Source organism: Panthera leo, chromosome A2 (assembly GCF_018350215.1).
Source record: "Panthera leo isolate Ple1 chromosome A2, P.leo_Ple1_pat1.1, whole genome shotgun sequence".
Taxonomy (NCBI): domain Eukaryota; kingdom Metazoa; phylum Chordata; class Mammalia; order Carnivora; family Felidae; genus Panthera; species Panthera leo.
Window position 1 is genome coordinate 6,400,001 of NC_056680.1, and position 16,654 is coordinate 6,416,654.

General features: G+C 49.5%; 1 protein-coding gene across 4 annotated transcripts in view; it reads left to right on the forward strand.

Moving 5' to 3' along the window:
• Positions 1-16,654, forward strand: part of INSR (insulin receptor) — a 114,919-nt gene that overhangs the window by 52,648 nt on the left and 45,617 nt on the right. For 3 of the 4 annotated variants that reach the window (XM_042928284.1, XM_042928281.1, XM_042928282.1), the window contains exon 2: positions 12,551-12,872. In XM_042928284.1, coding sequence (XP_042784218.1) covers positions 12,551-12,872 — 322 coding nt within the window. The remainder of the gene's footprint in view (positions 1-12,550; positions 12,873-16,654) is intronic. The other variant, XM_042928283.1, reaches the window with a different exon arrangement.

Sequence of the window (16,654 nt, forward strand, 5' to 3'; positions counted from 1 at the left end):
TAAGTGATCACGCAGAGAAATCACAAAAATGAGACGATGAATAATAGAACAAATCTATATGGGAAGAAGGAAATACTAAATTAACAGGGACTAACTGATTTAGGAAACAAATAGAATGGACAAACCCAAGAACTGGGTCTTTCAGAGCTGCAGTGCCCGGTAAGGTAGCAACTAGCCTCATGAATATTGCTTCTCAGTCACGTTAGCCAGATTTCCAGCTCTCAGTGGCTACGTGTGGCTTGTGAATTTGGACAGCACAGATACAGAACTTTTCTATCAATGTAGAAAGTTTATAGGACAGTGCTGCTTTCCAAAGAATTTATAAAGTAATGTAAGAAAAAAATTGGGGGAGGGGGAAGAGCAAATATTGTACATAAAATTAAGAATGAAAATAGAAATTTAATTTAAAACCCACTAAAAATTAGGTCTGGTAATACTTTTGGAAATATTAGTGAAATTACTTAGTGTTTTAAGTGCTTATTTTATTTAGATTGATCCATACACTGTGGAAGAACCGAAGGCTGTGAATTTGCCCCAAGAGCAGCAATGCCTGCATCTCATAAGCTGTGCCATTACTATTGTTAATTTCTAAGTAGCCTGTAAAGTGTACCTTGGTCCAAGAAGCAGAAAACATGAGTAGGTAGAAACAACTTTTAAAAAGTTAACTTTTACAGTAACTGCCTAACACATGTATGTATTACATACACAAATGAAGAAAACTTTAAAAATTGTCCACAACAAACAAACAGGGGTTCTTGCACCTTGCAAGAGTGGTTTTTAGGATCAGACTGGGGTGGGCTGAGGAGGGACTTAGCAAACACAAAGACAATCGAGTGCAGAAACCTTGACGTTCTAGACTCCACACCTCAAACCCAGGCCAGGCAAGTCTGAGCACCCAGCTTCCTTGTTTGTCATTTGTCTTGTGAGTCGTGTCCAGCTGCCCAAGGTGAAAACTTGCGACCCAGCTGGGAGATAAGTCCTGAAGGCTCCACCTCCCTGGTGGTTTCAGAAGCCAGCCTCTTCCTTCCTGTCTCCTCTGCCCTTGCCTTCCTCAGCTGTCCACCAGAGAGCTAGAAAATTGCCCCACACATGGATCTGATGGTGTCTTTTCTGGTTGAAGCCCTTCTTTGGCTCCTCCTGAGGTGCATAGTCCAAGCCCCTCCGCTCCCTAACCTTCCTGTCTGCCCTGACCTCCCATGCTTCTTCACCTGTACTTTGCCCTTCATCAACTCTGAACTGTTTATAGTTCCCTAAAGGCAGCTCTGATGATTCATGCATTTGCACATACTGTACCTCTCCTGATGGGATAAAGCCAGTATCCCACTTGCTCTCCCATCTTTTTTTTCCCCCCTGTGAGCTTTACTGTGCACCTACTGTGTGCATTGCTCTGGGATGCAGTAATAAGACAGGCAAGGTCCTTCCTTTCACAGGGCTCACCTGTCTCTTGTGCATGTTGGGAAAGAAGAAACCGTGTCTGCATTCATTTCTGCATACCAGTGCCTAGAAGGGGCCAGGTCTGGATGGGCCGGGGTGGGGAACAGGTGAATAAAACCCACAGTAGAACTCAGTGATACCACACCCAGTCCCATTCTCCTTGGGAGATCCGGGTTCGAGTTTTGATCCTGCTGCCTGCTAGCTGAGTTGGCATTAGCAAAGCGGCTTTTCTGTGCCTCAAAAGGAGATGTGGGTTGAACGTTGTATTCTGCAAACGGAATACATACACATTTTAAAGTGTATTCTTGGTCCGGTGTGGTTAGAGATAACGCCCATTCATTGCCTCGGTTTACCGGAATTGGAAATACACATTGAGTACACAGTCTTCAAATCTACAGGGAACACTGGCTAGAGGGTACCCCCAAGATAGCCTGTAGATTTTCTTAAAAGTGTAACTTATGAGTATGGTCCTTGGTCTTCTGGGTGAGTGGTGGGTGGAAATATCGGGAGTAGGGTCCGAGAGAGCACAGTCCCTGTTGTGTGGGCTCTGCCCTTGCCACTACCCCTGGCCTCCGACTTGGGGGATTTTGCTGTGTGACCCTGGAGAACCGCTGCCCTCCTCTGGGCCCCTCCCGAGGGAGGCCCGCGGCCAGGGCGCCCCTCGGCCATCCCAGGCGGTGCCACGCGGTGACCCGATCTCCTCCCGGGCACACGCCCAGCTCGCGCGCAGCCCAAGACGCGCAGTCGTGCTTGGGGCCGCCCGCACACTCGGTTTCATCCTTTCTTTAACTTCTTCCGAAGTTCCATTCTTTGCAGGCCCGCCCTGCAGGGTCTGCATCCTCGAGAGGACCCCCCCCCCCCCCCCCACCGCTGCCTCCCAAGACACACACCCTCCCCGGGGCCCCCGGCGCGGACCGCCTAGCGGCGGTCACAGCCGCGAGCACCAGTCCGCCGACCGAGCCCCGCGCGCCCCGGGGGCGGGGCCAGAACTCCGGCAGCACGCCCGTTTATTGGCTGAGCGCGAGGGCGGCGCTGCGGCCGCCGCCACTGCCCGGCCCGGATTTCACGGAACGGAACGCGCTTCGGGCTTTGTACTGCGCGGCCGCTGGCTCGAGGGGGCGGGGCCCGCCCTTGGACCGCCTGTCCGTTAGGAACTACACACACGCAGATACCTGCAACCGACCAATCCTGAGGCTGCCTTCACGGGGAGCCACCGCCCCCCCCTTCCCTAGGCCCACCCCCTTCCTGGCCTGCGTGCGACGCCGTATGTCTCCGAAGAGCCTCGCAAGTCAATAACACACGCATCTGGAAAGCGAATCGGTTCGTGCGCGCGTGGGGGCGGCATTGTTAGGGAAAGAAAAGGGAGCGTCCCTGGTTCAAGGACACGCGTCCTTGCGGCGTCGCTTCTCGTGGGTCGCGGACTCGAAAGGGTGTCTGCTGACCCTCCCCGGCCCCACCCTCCACCCCCGCCGCCAGCTGTCAGAAGGTCGCCCCAGGCCCTCACACCACCGTTAGATCATCCTCTGGATTGCGGCGGGAGGGATTTCCCGGGGTGGGGGTGTGCCCGCGCCCGGGGGGCTCCGGGATCCGGGCCGGGTGTGGGGGAGAAGGACTGCGAAACCGAGTAAATGACTCTGCAGAGTTTATAAAATTCACACTTGCAAAGAGCCGCGGGGCCCTGCGGGGAATGTGTCTGCAGGCCCATGACGCAACTGTTCCGTTTGGAAATTTCTGGAAAGCAGCAATTTCGGGGATAATAAATCTTGAAAAATTTTTTTTTAAACTACAGGCTTTGGAGAGAAATGTAACAAAATGTTATTAACATATGTCGTGCTATGGAAACATACCTTTGGCTTTCTTTTGCTTTTTACCATACAGCTTCTTAATGAAGAAAACCCAAACCGATTTGAACTTTAAAAGGCAAAGAGAAAAAGAAGGTGGCTGTATTTTTCTAAGCCTGTCGCTGCGCTAGTCTTTCTCACTCTTCCAGGGTTTAAATGTTATTTTGGATTTTTTTTTTTAACCTTTTTGTTTTGATGTAGCTTTTAAGTTTACAGATGGGATGCAAGGATTGTATTCAGATTCATTAGTTGTTACGTTCTCACCGTATTTTATCTCTAAAGTATTTATGTACAAACCTTATGCACATTTTTTTCTTTTTCCTAAACCATTTGGGACGATTGTAGGCATACTGCCCCTTTACCCTTAATTCTTAAGCCTACACAGCAGCAGTACAATGATAAGAATCAGAAAATCAACACTGAGGCAGTATTTTAATCCACAGCCTCGTGTATAAACCTCATCTCTTGTGCCAGCGTTGTCCTCCTCATCAATACTATTTTTTTCCTGGCCCGGTTTCAGATCTATGACCACATTTCTTATTTAGTCGCTTTGACTGTTGATTTTGTAATAACACAAAAACGATCTTCACCTTCTGAAAAGCTCTCAGTGATACCTGGCAGCTCTACATAGTTCTGCTGGAACTATTGAGGATAGAATTATATAATTGATCAATAACACTTATTAATTGTCTACCAGAGGCTTTTTAAAACTGTGTGTTCAAATAGATGTCAGGGTAGTACACATACATACAGTGAAAAAAAAATCAAATTTGCTGGTAGGTAAGGATATTACTATCTACTCTCCAAGCTCATTTCCCTCCCTCCCAGAGGGACATATGTTGCATTTGTCCTTTTCTCTCCCCCTCCCTGTTTATTTTTAATTTAATTTAATTTTTTATTAGAGAGAGAGTGGGAGAGGGGCAGAGGGAGAGAGAGAGAATCTTAAGCAGGTTCCACGCTCAGCACACAGCCTGACACAGGGCTCGATCCCGTGACCCTGGGATCATGACCTGAGCCGAAATCAAGAGTCAGATGCTCAGCCACCCGGGCGCCCCATTCCTTCCCACCCCCCATTTAAAGGTATAATTTATATACAGCAGAATCCACTCTTTTTTGGTATAAAGTTGTGCGGATTCTGACCACCATCACAGTCAAGATACGGAATGGTTCCTCATCCCCCCAAATTCCCCTGGGCCCCTTTCCACTGCTTCCTCGGTTTCAGCCCCTGGTGACCACTGATGTCTCCACAGTCCCTGGATATCCTGTGAAAGGAATCCATTCGTGTATAGCACCTGAGACTGGCTTCTTACCCTCAATACAGTGCATTTGGAATCCCTCCACGGTGTAGACATCAACACTTCATTCTTTGTTGATTGCTCAGTAGTGTTCATTGTGCGCAGGTATAATGTTTATCCGTTCCCCAGTCAAGGGATATTTGGGTTGTTTCCAGTTTTGGGTGATTACCAACACAGCCACTATAAACACCTGAATACAGGTCTTTGTGTGAACATGGGTTGTTTGTTTGTTTCTATTTCACTTGGGTAAACCCCTAGGTTGTGTGGTAAGGATAAGAGTATGTATTTATAAGAAACTACCAGACTGGGGCACCTGGGTGGCTCAGTGGGTTACGCGTCCAACTTTGGCTCAGGTCGTGATCTCGTGGTTTGTGAGTTCGAGCCCTGCATTGGGCTCTCTGCTGTCAGTACAGAGCCTGGTTCCGGGCCTCTGCCCCACCCTCTCTCTTACCCTCCCCTGCTGGTTCTCTCTGTTTCTCTCTTTCTCAAAATAAGTAAACTTTAAATACATCACTCTTTAATCTAAAACCTTAAAATTCTTTTAAAAAAGAAGAGGAGAAACTTCTAGACGGTTTAATAAACTAGCTGTCCTGTTTTGCGTCCCCGCTGTGTTTGTGCCTTTCCTTTCTCCACAAACGTGTTACGTTCTTCAGACACTGCTCTGCACCTTGCTTATGTCGCTTATTGCCATCTCGGAAGTGACTCCAACCTCGGAATGCATCGAGCTGCCTTCTCTGTTTATGGCTGCGTACTATTCCACTCCTCAATCCACAGAAATGTATTCACGTGGGCTCTTGCTATGGACCTTCAGGTTGTTTCCAGTCCTTTACTGTTATAAACCCAACTGGTAATGTCCTGTAGGGTGTAGACTTCTTGTCCAGGTGTCTGTGTGTACACATTCTCTCTGGTCTGTGGGGTGACTCCTAGGAGAGGAAATACTGGGTCAAATTGCACTTGCCTCCTTTGCTTCGAATCTCCTCCTCCTCCTCCTCCTCCTCCTCCTCCTCCTCCTCCTCCTCCTCCTCCTCCTCTTCTTCTTCTGTTTAATTTTTTTAAACATTTATTCATGCATTTACTTATTTATTTATTCTTTGAGAGAGAGAGCGAGTAAGCATGAACAGGGGAGGGGCAGAGAGAGAGGGAGACCCAGAATCCGAAGAAGGCTCCAAGCTCTGAGCTGTCAGCACAGAGTCCAGTGCAGGGCTTGAACTCACGAACCATAAGACGATGACCTGGGCCAAAGTCGGATGCTCAACCTGACTGAGCCCCCCAGGTGCCCTTGAATCACCTCTTCTTAAGTAAGTTGACATTCTGGTTGTTCTCTCTCTCTACGGGAGGCATCATTTGGTGGGGAGCATTGCACGCTTGAGAGGGTCCGGCCAGAGGGTTCCGACACGGCTGGCTTCTCACTTTGTGGATTTGTTTTGGGGTCCATTATCAATCTTCCTGACAGGGTATAGTGGAAAAACCACCTGAGATAAAGTTTCAGGAAGGTTGTGGCTACTTTTGCTAGGGTAACTGGAGGCCAGGGGTTTGGGGAACCTTTAGGGAGAAGTGGGAAGGCACAGGGCCAACAGCCCAAGGCACCTTGTGGGGCGAAAGGGAGATGGTTGGACAAGGAACTTGTGTGTTTGCAAGACAGGACTGACTGGTGCTGGTCTCTAGGAGGTCTGGGTGGATGTTCCCTACACAGCATGCACCTGTCCTGGGAAAGTGGGCAGACCCCGGACCGCTTGGAGGTTTCTCGAGGAGGCTGCCATTGTCTTTGGCTGTCTTTGGCAGAAAGAGCCCAGGGTGGTGGCCCTCTGAGCCTGGGCAGCTGGGACGGCTGGGGCTCGACTGGTGTCTACGAGAGGGGGCGGGTCGAAGTGCCTGGGGAGAGAAAGTCAGCCCCCTCCTCCATCTGGTCGTTTTCCATCTTGCACAACCTGTGGTTTTCATAATTCAGCCTGGGGAGGGGGGCAGGGGCCAGCCCAGTGGCATTTCTATTAAATAAGATGAAAGTACTCGGAAACAGAATGGGAGACACCCAGAGGTGGCTTATCACTATCAAAGCATAGCCTTCAAAAGTTTAACAACACAACTTTTATGTAAAAAGGAAAAAAAAAAGGGAAAGAACACCCAGAAACACATTTCTTGTAACCCTTTAGTGAGGGGGGCCCACAGGATGTCAATGCCAAAGCATTTGTGGTCACTAAAATAGGATTGCCCGCTTAGGTTCGGGGCCACTTAAGGTCCCCTGGGGCCACACCATTGTCATCTGTGAGAGATCATGTCTTCTGTTGGATAAACGTCATTTACAGCATATCCATCTATGATGTTTTATTTATTTACCTTTTACAATTTTAAAGTTTTTTTATTTTTACAATTTTTAAATTTTTTTTATTTTTGAGAGAGACAGAGACAGAGCATGAGCGGGGGGGAGGGTCAGAGAGAGAGGGAGACACAGAATCCGAAGCAGGCTCCGGGCTCTGAGCCATCAGCACAGAGCCCGACGCGGGGCTCGAACTCACGGACCGTGAGATCATGACCTGAGCCGAAGTCGGACGCTCAACCGACTGAGCCCCCCAGGCGCCCCTGCAGGGTATCCATCTATGAGATGATGTCTGACTCCCCAGAGCCTAGGCCCTGACAGAAATAGTGACGCAGTCACAGGTATGTGTCCCTGAGCAGAGGCCAGTAAGCCATCCAGCCCCTTGCCTGCTTCTGTAAATAAAGTTTTATTGGGCATAGCCCGGCCGGTGCTTGCGTGACTTCTCTGGGGCCGCTTTGCAGGAAAAGCTGGCCAGCTGTGCCGGAGAATGAGCTGCTTCTCAGGTGGGCTCCAGGGTGAAATTGAAAACCCCAGCCGTCCGCCTCCGGCCTTGTGCGCAAGTGTTGAGTATTTTTTCTTGGCATTGTCTAGGCCGGAAGGCTTATGTGTTTGGGAAGTTTTTGTTGGGCCTTTGCTAATGCTTCTTTTGAACTCAAGGGCTGACCCTTAGACACAGCCCCAGCCCAGGAAATAGAGCCTTTCCTGCCTGTTCTCACATATGCCTTCCCGGAGGGTGGGGTCTTTGTGGGTCCGAGATAATAATTGTCTGCCTTCTATATTGCTTCCTGCCCTTGAGTTTCGGCCCTTGGGTTCCTACAAACAGGTCGTTAGTGATGATAGCGATCATAATAATAGCACCCGTAGCAGCTAACTTGTATCAAACTGACGTGTGGATGGAAGGATTCTGTGCCTTTTCCACATCATCTTATTGTGAGAAATTAAGTGATTGTTGTCCCCATTTTACAGACAAGAAAACTGAGGCTGTTGCTTTAAAGACATCTTTGTGGTGTGCCTGTGGGGTGGTGGGTGCTGTGTTGCCAAAGGTGAGTGTAGGTCACTTCTTCCCTGGGCCGCATGGACCCTGTGGGTGGCCGTGGTGATTCTTTATTTCTATTTTTTAATTTAAATCCACGTTAGTTAACATATAGTGTAATAATGATTTCAGGAATAGAACCTCGTGATTCATCACTTACATATAACACCCAGTGCTCATCTGAACAAACGCTCTCCTTAATGCCCATCCCCCAGTTAGCTCATCTCCCCACCCAACACCCCCTCCAGCAACCCGCAGTTTGTTCTCTGTATTTGAGAATCTCTTATGGTTTGTCTCCCTCTCTCTTTTTATCCTATTTTTGCTTCCCTTCTCTGACGTTCGTCTGTTTTGTTTCTTAAGTTCCACATACGAGTGAAATCATGTTTGTCTTTCTCTGATTTATCTCGCTTAGCACAAAACCCTCTAGTTCCATCCACGTTGTTGCAAATGGCAAGATTTTGTTCTTTTTGATTGCCTAGTAATGCTCCGTTGTGTATATATACCACATCTTCCTTATCCATTCATCCATCGATGGCCATTTGGGCTCTTTCCATACTTTGGCTGTTGTCGATGGTGCTGCTATAAACATGGGGGTGCATGTGTCCCTTCGAAACAGCACACCTGTGTCCCTTGGATAACTGCCTAGTAGTGTGATTGCTGGGTCGTAGGGTAGTTCTATTTTTAACTTTTTGAGGAACCTCCATATTGTTTTCCAGAGTGGCTGCACCAGTTTGCATTCCCACCTGGTGATTCTTTAGACCCAGGAATATCAGATTCAGAGCCTAAAGATCAAGGTTTAACTTTGGCCCTGCTGCTTCTCAAAAGGGCCTGTCTTCTTGCCTCTGTGAAATGGAGATAATGAGGGGGGGACCTGGGTGGCTCAGTCAGTTAAGCGTCTGACTCTTGGTTTCAGCTCAGGGCATGATCTCACAGTTTGTGAGTTCGAGTCCCGCATCGGGCTCTGTGCCAATAGCACGGAGCCTGCCTGGGATTCTCTCTCTCCCTCTCTCTGCCCCTCCCCTGCTTGCTCTTTCTCTCACTTTCAAAATAAACAAACAAACAATATTTAAAAAAAGAAATGGAGATAATGGCACTTACCCTGTGTCCCTGCTTTATTAGAATTAAGTGAGATTCTAATGGGTGATATGTAATCCCTAAAAAAAACCTACACAGACATTCCCCCATTGTCCCACTTTGCTCCTATTAGAGCTTCTTAGTTCTTTTTGGGTCCGTGACACAAAAAATCCGAATATGCACCCATGCATCGATGCTCCAATTTTTGCGTGTAAATTTTCACCATTTGTGGGGCACCTGTGGCAGGGGATGGGTCTTAGATGCCCTCTTGAGCCAGTGGCTAAAAGTTGGGTGCTTGGAACTTCTCCAAAGCTGTTGCTTTATGCCTCCTCTCTGGCTTGTCGGAGATGTGTCTGCTGGCCTGCAGGTGCGAGCCTCGTTCGGGGTGAGTGTCGTGGCAGCTGGTGTAGCAGGTGGAGACGTGGCCTGTCTCTAGCCTTCCCTCTAGACTCACAGTCAGCAAGCGGCCAGGATCGTTTCTGAGAGCGAGAAATACTACAAGAAAAATGTCATCACATAAGGTGCTGGCACACGGTTGGGAAGGAGGGAGTGACTTCCAGCGGGAAGGTCGGAGAAGGTCTTTCAAGAGTCCTGGGGCAGGGAGGACGGGAAGGAGTCAGTCACGGGAGGATCACAGCCAGGGTGCTTCAGCCAGTCGTAACAGCAGATGCAAAGGTCCTCAGGCAGGACCGTGCAGGGGCGGTGGGGTGGAGGAAGCAGGGGGTGGGGGCGTTGGTGGGGGGGGGGAAGAGAGGAGATTCAAGTGGCTGCTGTCTGGGCCCCGGGGGAAGGACTCTGAGAGGCCAGTGCAGGCTAGATCTCTCAGCCTTGGTGAGGAGTTCACTTTCATTCTCGAAGCCTGTGCTGTCCGGTGCACGACCCAGTGGCTACTGTGGCTGGTAAAATTAAAAGCAAAGAATGAACAGTGAAAAGTTTAGTCCCCCAGTGGCACTTGGAACCCCTGTGCCTTCTTGGTGGGACAGTAAAATGGTGCAGCTGCTGTGGAAACCAGTATGGCGATTCCTCAAGAAATTACAGATAGAAATTACAGATAGAATTACCGTGTGATTCAGCAACTCTGCTTCTGGGTATATGCATAAGAGAATTGAAGGCTGAATCTTGAAGAGATGTTTGGGTAGCCGTGATCTTAACAGCAGTATTTACAATGCCCCACAGGTGGAAACATCCCCAGTCAGTGCCGACTGATGGATGAGGGAATCAAGAAAATGGTATATACACACAACAGAATGCTTTTCACCCTTAAGAAGGAAGGAAATTCTGACAGTTGCTACAACATGGATGAATCTTGAAGACAGTATGCGCAGTGGAAGAAGCCAGTCACAAAAAAGCCAGTCCTATGATTCCACTTTCAGGATTCCTGTGCACAGAGATCGAGAGTAGATGGTGGGAGCTGGGGGTGGGGAAGGAGGTGGGGAGGCAGTGTTTCATGGGGACAGAGTCTCAGTTTGGGGAACGTGAGAAAGTTCCGGAGACAGGTGGTAGGAGTGGTCGCATGACAGTGTGAATATACCTGGTGCCTCTGAGCCGTGCCCTTAAAAATGGTTTTAAGATGGTCAGGGCGCCTGGGTGGCTCAGTCCGTTACGCATCTGACTTCGGCTCAGGTCATGATCTCATGGTTCGTGAACCTGAGCCCCGCATCGGGCTCTGTGCTGACAGCTCAGAGCCTGGAGCCTGCTTTGGATTCCGCGTCTCCCTCTCTGCCTCTCCCCAGCTTGCGTGCTCTCTCTCTCTCTCTCTCTCTCTCTCTCTGTCTCTCTCTCTCTCTCAAAAATAAGCAAACGTGACAAAAATGCTTAAGATCGTCAGTTTTATGCTATGTGTACTTTGCCACGATTAAAAAAAAAATCGGTTCCTCATTGCACTAACCGCACACGACAGCCACAGGGAAGAGGTAGCTACCGCGTTGGACAGTGCAGCCTGAGAACATTACTGTCCTCGTAGGAAGTTCCAGCCGACAGTGCTGCCCCTGTGTGAACGCGGCTTCCGGGGCCACTTCTGTTTCCCAGGGCGGGTCGTTGGGGTCCCGCGGGGCCGTGAAGTGGCTGCAACAACAAGTCTGAGGGCTGGGGGGAGGGGGTCAGGAACACTCCCCAGCGTCCAAACCTTGTCTCAGGCCACACGGAGTGCGTGAGCCGAACAGGCTGTGCCGGGGGGGGGGGGGGGGGGGGGGTCCTGTCCAGCCTCAGGGAAGCCGCCTGTCCACGGACAGATCTGCCGGCAGCCTGGGAAGGGAGGGACTGAAATCAAGGGGTAATTAGGAAGGGACGTGTGGCCAGACGTGGGGAGAGAAGGGATAGGTGATGAGCCGCTGTGGGAAGCCAGGGCAGAGTCCAGCCTTTGGTGGAGAAGCTCACTTGCATGGGACAAGAAACTGCCCCAGCCACAAAATCTATGCAAGCCTCTGACCTCCCCATCTGCAGGGCCTTCCCCTTTCTTCCTTTCATTATCTCCCTCATTTGCAACCGAAACGTCCCCCTCCCCTTACCTCCAGCCAGGAGCTCGGTACCTTCTACCTTCGAGTTACCCATTTGTGTGTTTAGGTAACTAATCTGCCTCCTCCGTTAACCTGCCTCCCCTCCGGCAGGTGGGTCTGCGGCCACCTTGTCCCTTGGCTGCGGTATCTAGATCGGGGCGGTCAGATGGCCGTTGAAGCGATAAATGACCGCTGGCCCGTTAACTTCACCTTCTCGTACCTTGGTTTCCCCATTTGTAACATGGAGAAAATGGACACAACGATAGATCTGGTTACATGGCGGTATTAAAGCCGCATGCCGGCGCCGGCTGGCCAGAACCCGATGATCACGTTTTCAGGAGATGTGTGCCCTGGTGATTGAGGAAGCGGTGATCAAAACGTGCATGATGCAGACTTAACAAATTACGTTACAAACAAAGGGAATGGATCCTCACCACTTCCTATGCTCTCACGGCATTTTTCTGTTCCTTGTGCTCTTGAGGTTATTTGCTGCTGTTACCGCTCTATAGCGGATACGCTGTTTAATGCTCTGCTACAGTGTGTATCTCTTTGTTTTTTAAGTTTCTTTATCCCGAGAGAGAGCGCCTGCGAAGGGGGAGGGGACAGAGAGAGAGAATCCCAAGCAGGCTCTGCACTGACGGTGCGGAGCCCCACGCGGGGCTGGAACTCACAAACCCGTGAGATCGTGACCCGAGCTGAGATCAGGAGTCGGATGCTTCACCGACTGAGCCACCCAGGCACCCTGATAGTTAGTACTGTCTCTTACTGGTTCCATGTGCAACAGTATCTCTGGTACCTTCAAATGGACGGAGGCGGGGGTGTTTACACCGTGGAAATTTGCAGAGGCTGCAGGTGGGAACCTCTCTGCCTTCCTCCCCGGGGCGGTCTTAAATGTTTACGAGCACGCCGCAGGTTTGGGGGACTGGTGTGGAGCAAGCATGGTAGACGTGAGACTCTCGCTGTTATTATTTTGTTTGGCTTCCCCCTCCCTCCTCCAGACTCTCTGTCTGTGCAGACGGCACCCGGGCGAAGCTGTTGACCAGCTGTTTTTCCTCTCCCTCCAGTTTGTCCGACCATCTGCAAGTCGCACGGCTGCACGGCCGACGGCCTCTGCTGCCACAGCGAGTGTCTGGGCAACTGCTCCGAGCCCGACGACCCCACCAAGTGCGTGGCCTGTCGCAACTTCTACCTGGACGGCAGGTGCGTGGAGACCTGCCCGCCCCCCTACTACCACTTCCAAGACTGGCGCTGCGTGAACTTCAGCTTCTGCCGGGACCTGCACAATAAATGCAAGAACTCCCGGAGACAGGGTTGCCACCAGTATGTCATTCACAACAACAGGTGCATCCCTGAGTGCCCCTCGGGGTACACGATGAATTCCAGCAAGTGAGTCCTGGGCGCGGGTTCCGGGGAGGGGGCGGCAAAGAGGGGAGGCCACGTGTGGTTAGCACTGTGTGAGAAACACGAGTTAACAGGCTATGAGTGAGGGGGCGGCTGGCGACTGGTTCACATATATACATATGTACACACACACACACACACACACACACACGCTTGGATCTATGCCAGTTCTGCCTCCTGTTTTTGGTCCTGGCCTTTGGAACAGGAATCGACAAACCTTCTATAAAGGACTGGAGAGCAAACGTTTTTCAGTGTCTTACCCACCATTAAATTTTTTTTTTTAATTTTAATTTTATTTTAGTTTTAAATTAAAAAAAATTTTTTTAAAGTTGGGGTGTCTGGGTGGATCAGTCAGTTAAGGGTCCGACTTCGGCTCGGGTCATGATCTCACGGTTCGTGGGTTCGAGCCCCGCGTCGGGCTCTGTGCTGACAGCTCAGAGCCTGGAGCCTGCTTTGGATTCTGTGTCTCCCTCTCTCTCTGCCCTTCCGCTGCTCAGGCTCTGTGTCTCTCTCTCAAAAATAAATGAACATTAAATTATTTTTTAAGTTTATTCATTTTGAAAGCAAGAGAGAGAGACACAGAGTATGAGTGGGGGGCGGGGGCAGAGAGCGAGGGAAAGAGAGAGTCCCAAGCAGGATCCGAACTGTCAGTGCAGAGCCTGATGTGGGACTGGAACTCACGAACCATGAGATCATGACCTGAGCTGAAATGAGGAGTCAAACACTTAACCGACTGAGCCACCCAGGCACCCCCTCTTACCCACCCTGTTAACGGTTTTCTGGGCTTAGCTTTGGTAATAGAAGACATAAAGACAGAGGTCCTTGGTTTCCCCTAGAATCCTTCCCACGGACAGGACTGTCCCAAATGATGTAGCCGCCCAGATGTTACAACCAAGAACAGAGCTGAGGTTTTTATGTTTTCCCCAACTGGAGCCAGACAGCATGCTGAGATTAGCCTGGAGCACAAGGAGGAGAGAGACTCCGTTCTAGACTGTTCCCAGGGCTTTGTTACGTTTTGAAGGACACTGCCATGAAACCATTTCCTACTGTTTGGGTGAGAAATAGGGTTTTCTCTTTTCGGAGGTGAGTCAGATTTCCTATACACATTGCAGACTTTTTGTTCATGATGTTAGATTTTTAGATGAGCTATTTCAGTGTCTCAGGGCCATAACCAAGTTTAAAAAATCTGTTTCCTGGCTTTTGTGTTGAGGTTGGACCCCCCCCCCCACCGCCCCCCGCAAAACAACAAAAAAACAAATCAGAAACAGACGCACGTCCAGGGACCTTGAGCTGATCTGCTTACGTAAAAAATCTTCCTCTTCAGACTTGAGAATTAGCCAAGCAAGCGTGTTCTGGTGGGAAATTTTATTTCCCCGGGTGGAGTGGGTGGGAAGGAAAACAGTCTTTATTTCAGTTCTTATGAGCCTCTCTTTGAGTGTTTGTGAAACCTGCAAGTACAAAATGTTTTGTTTTACTTGTTTTTGATAGAACCTATCAAGTAGCTTTGTTGACCAAAAATAGGCTTCTATAAATCAACTTTGCACGCCAGACAGGGGTTTGTTTTTTTTTTTTTTTCCTGGCCAGTTTATCAGTCAGGTTGGGAAAATGACCATAGTCCTTTTGATTCATTTCTGTTTTTTGTGTTTTTTCCATGTTTGAAATACAGCATGGATATTAACATCTTCCGGTGAGATGTTTGTTTCAGAGACATTGGCTTTAAATAAAAGGTCTTTTGTTTTTTTTTTCCCTGACCGTAACTGAGACCTGAGACATAGACGAGACTTCTTTGTTGTGCTTGCTGATGGCCCAGTGGCCCCGCCTAGAACCAAAGCCCCAAGGAACCGGCAGCCTGCCCTGTGATGTCTGGGTCCTTTACCAAGGGGAAGAGGGCAGAGAGGACAATGCCAATTGTGACTCGTCATAGCAATATTTTACTTCGTTGGCTTCAAAAAAAAATCAATGGCTTTCCGTCTGAAGTTATTATTATTATTTTTAACGTTTATTTATTATTGAGAGACAGAGAGACAGTGCATGAGCATGGGAGGGTCAGAGAGAGGGGGAGACACAGAATCCGAAGCAGGTCCCAGGCCCTGAGCTGTCAGCACAGAGCCCGATGCAGGGCTCGAACTCACAGGCTGCGAGATCATGACCTGAGCCAAAGTCAGATGCTCAGCTGACTGAGCCACCCAGGTGCCCCTGAAGTTTTTATTTTATGAAAGACTTTAGCTCGCTCGCCCTTCCTTCCTTCCTTCCTTCCTTCCTTCCTTTCTTTTTTTCTTTCTTTCTTTCTTTCTCTTTCTTTCATCTTTATTTTTTGAGAGAGAGACAGAGTGTGAGCAGGGGAGGGGCAGAGAGAGAGGGAGACACAGAATCAGTCTCCAGGCTCTCAATTGTCAGCATGGAGCCCGACGCGGGGCTCGAACTCACGAACCGCGAGATCACTGCCTGAGCCGAAGTGGGACGCTCAGCTGACTCAGCCACCCAGGCGCCCCTAGTGCTTTTATTTCTAATGTGGTTTGATATCAAATAAGGCCAGATATAGTTTCTTCCATTCTTGTGGTTTATCTGGGAAATGGTTTTTGGTATTTTCAGAACTGAGGTCTGGGAACCTACATGATTCATTAAAAAGCTTTAGATCACTATCTACGGTCACTTTGAAGTCCATGGTGCGAGCACCTGCGTGCTCTTTCCTGGGATGAGGAGAGTGAATATTTGGGATGAATATTAAGAGTGCAGTGGGTGTGGGGCATCCCTGTTCCCTCCCCCTAGAATACTCTGCCCCTTGATCTTTGCATGGCTCACTTCTCCTCGTCCAGGTCCCAGCCTAAAAGTCACTTCCTTTGAGAACCCTCCCCTATTTGACGGCCCTGTCTGAATTAGCATCTGAGTACTCCTGGGCACATCACACAACTGTCACTCTTTTCACGGCATTTACCACTAATTGATGTTCTAATTGCCAATATGTTCATTTTACCCAACCTGACTGTAATGTTTCACAAGTGTATCGGTTGGCTCCTGCCGTGTAACAAACCGGCCAGCACTTAGTAATGTAAAACAGCACTCATTTCTGATTTTTAATGATTTTTGTGGGTTGACTGGTGGTTTGTCCGGCCTGGGCCGAGCCAGCCATGACGGATGGTATCCGATAGCCTCTCATATCTTAGATGGGCAGTCAGGGCCTCTCTCTCCACGTGGTTTCTCAGCCAAGTAGCCAAGAAGGGCCTGGCCCCAATATACAAGTACTTTTCAAGCCTCTGCTTGCATTACATCTGTTACTGTCCCATTGGCCAAAGCAGGTCACAGGGCCAAGCCCAGATTCAGTGAATGGGGAAATCGACACCGCTTCTTGGTGGGACGGGCAAACAACCTGTGGCCACTTGTAATCTCCCACAGGCAAAGTAGATCATCTGTTTTGTTCACTCCTGTGCGCCTGCAGCTTAGAACAGGCATTGGCAAGGGGCCAGATAGTAAATATTTTCAGTTCTGAGGGCCATATGGTCTCTTCGCAGCTACACAACTCAGCCCCTATAGCGTGAGAACAGCCTTAGATGATACACAGACCCATGGGTGAGGCTGTGCTCCAACATAATGCTATTTACCATGACAGGTGGCCTGCTGGATTTGGCCCGCGGGCCGCAGTTTGCCGCCCTCTGGCTTAGAGTATCACCTGTCACATAATAGGTGCTCTGTGAATATTTGCAGAATCAACAAAAGAGCCCAAACATTTGGTCACTATTCCATTTCTGCCCCAGCTGTTCTGATATCAC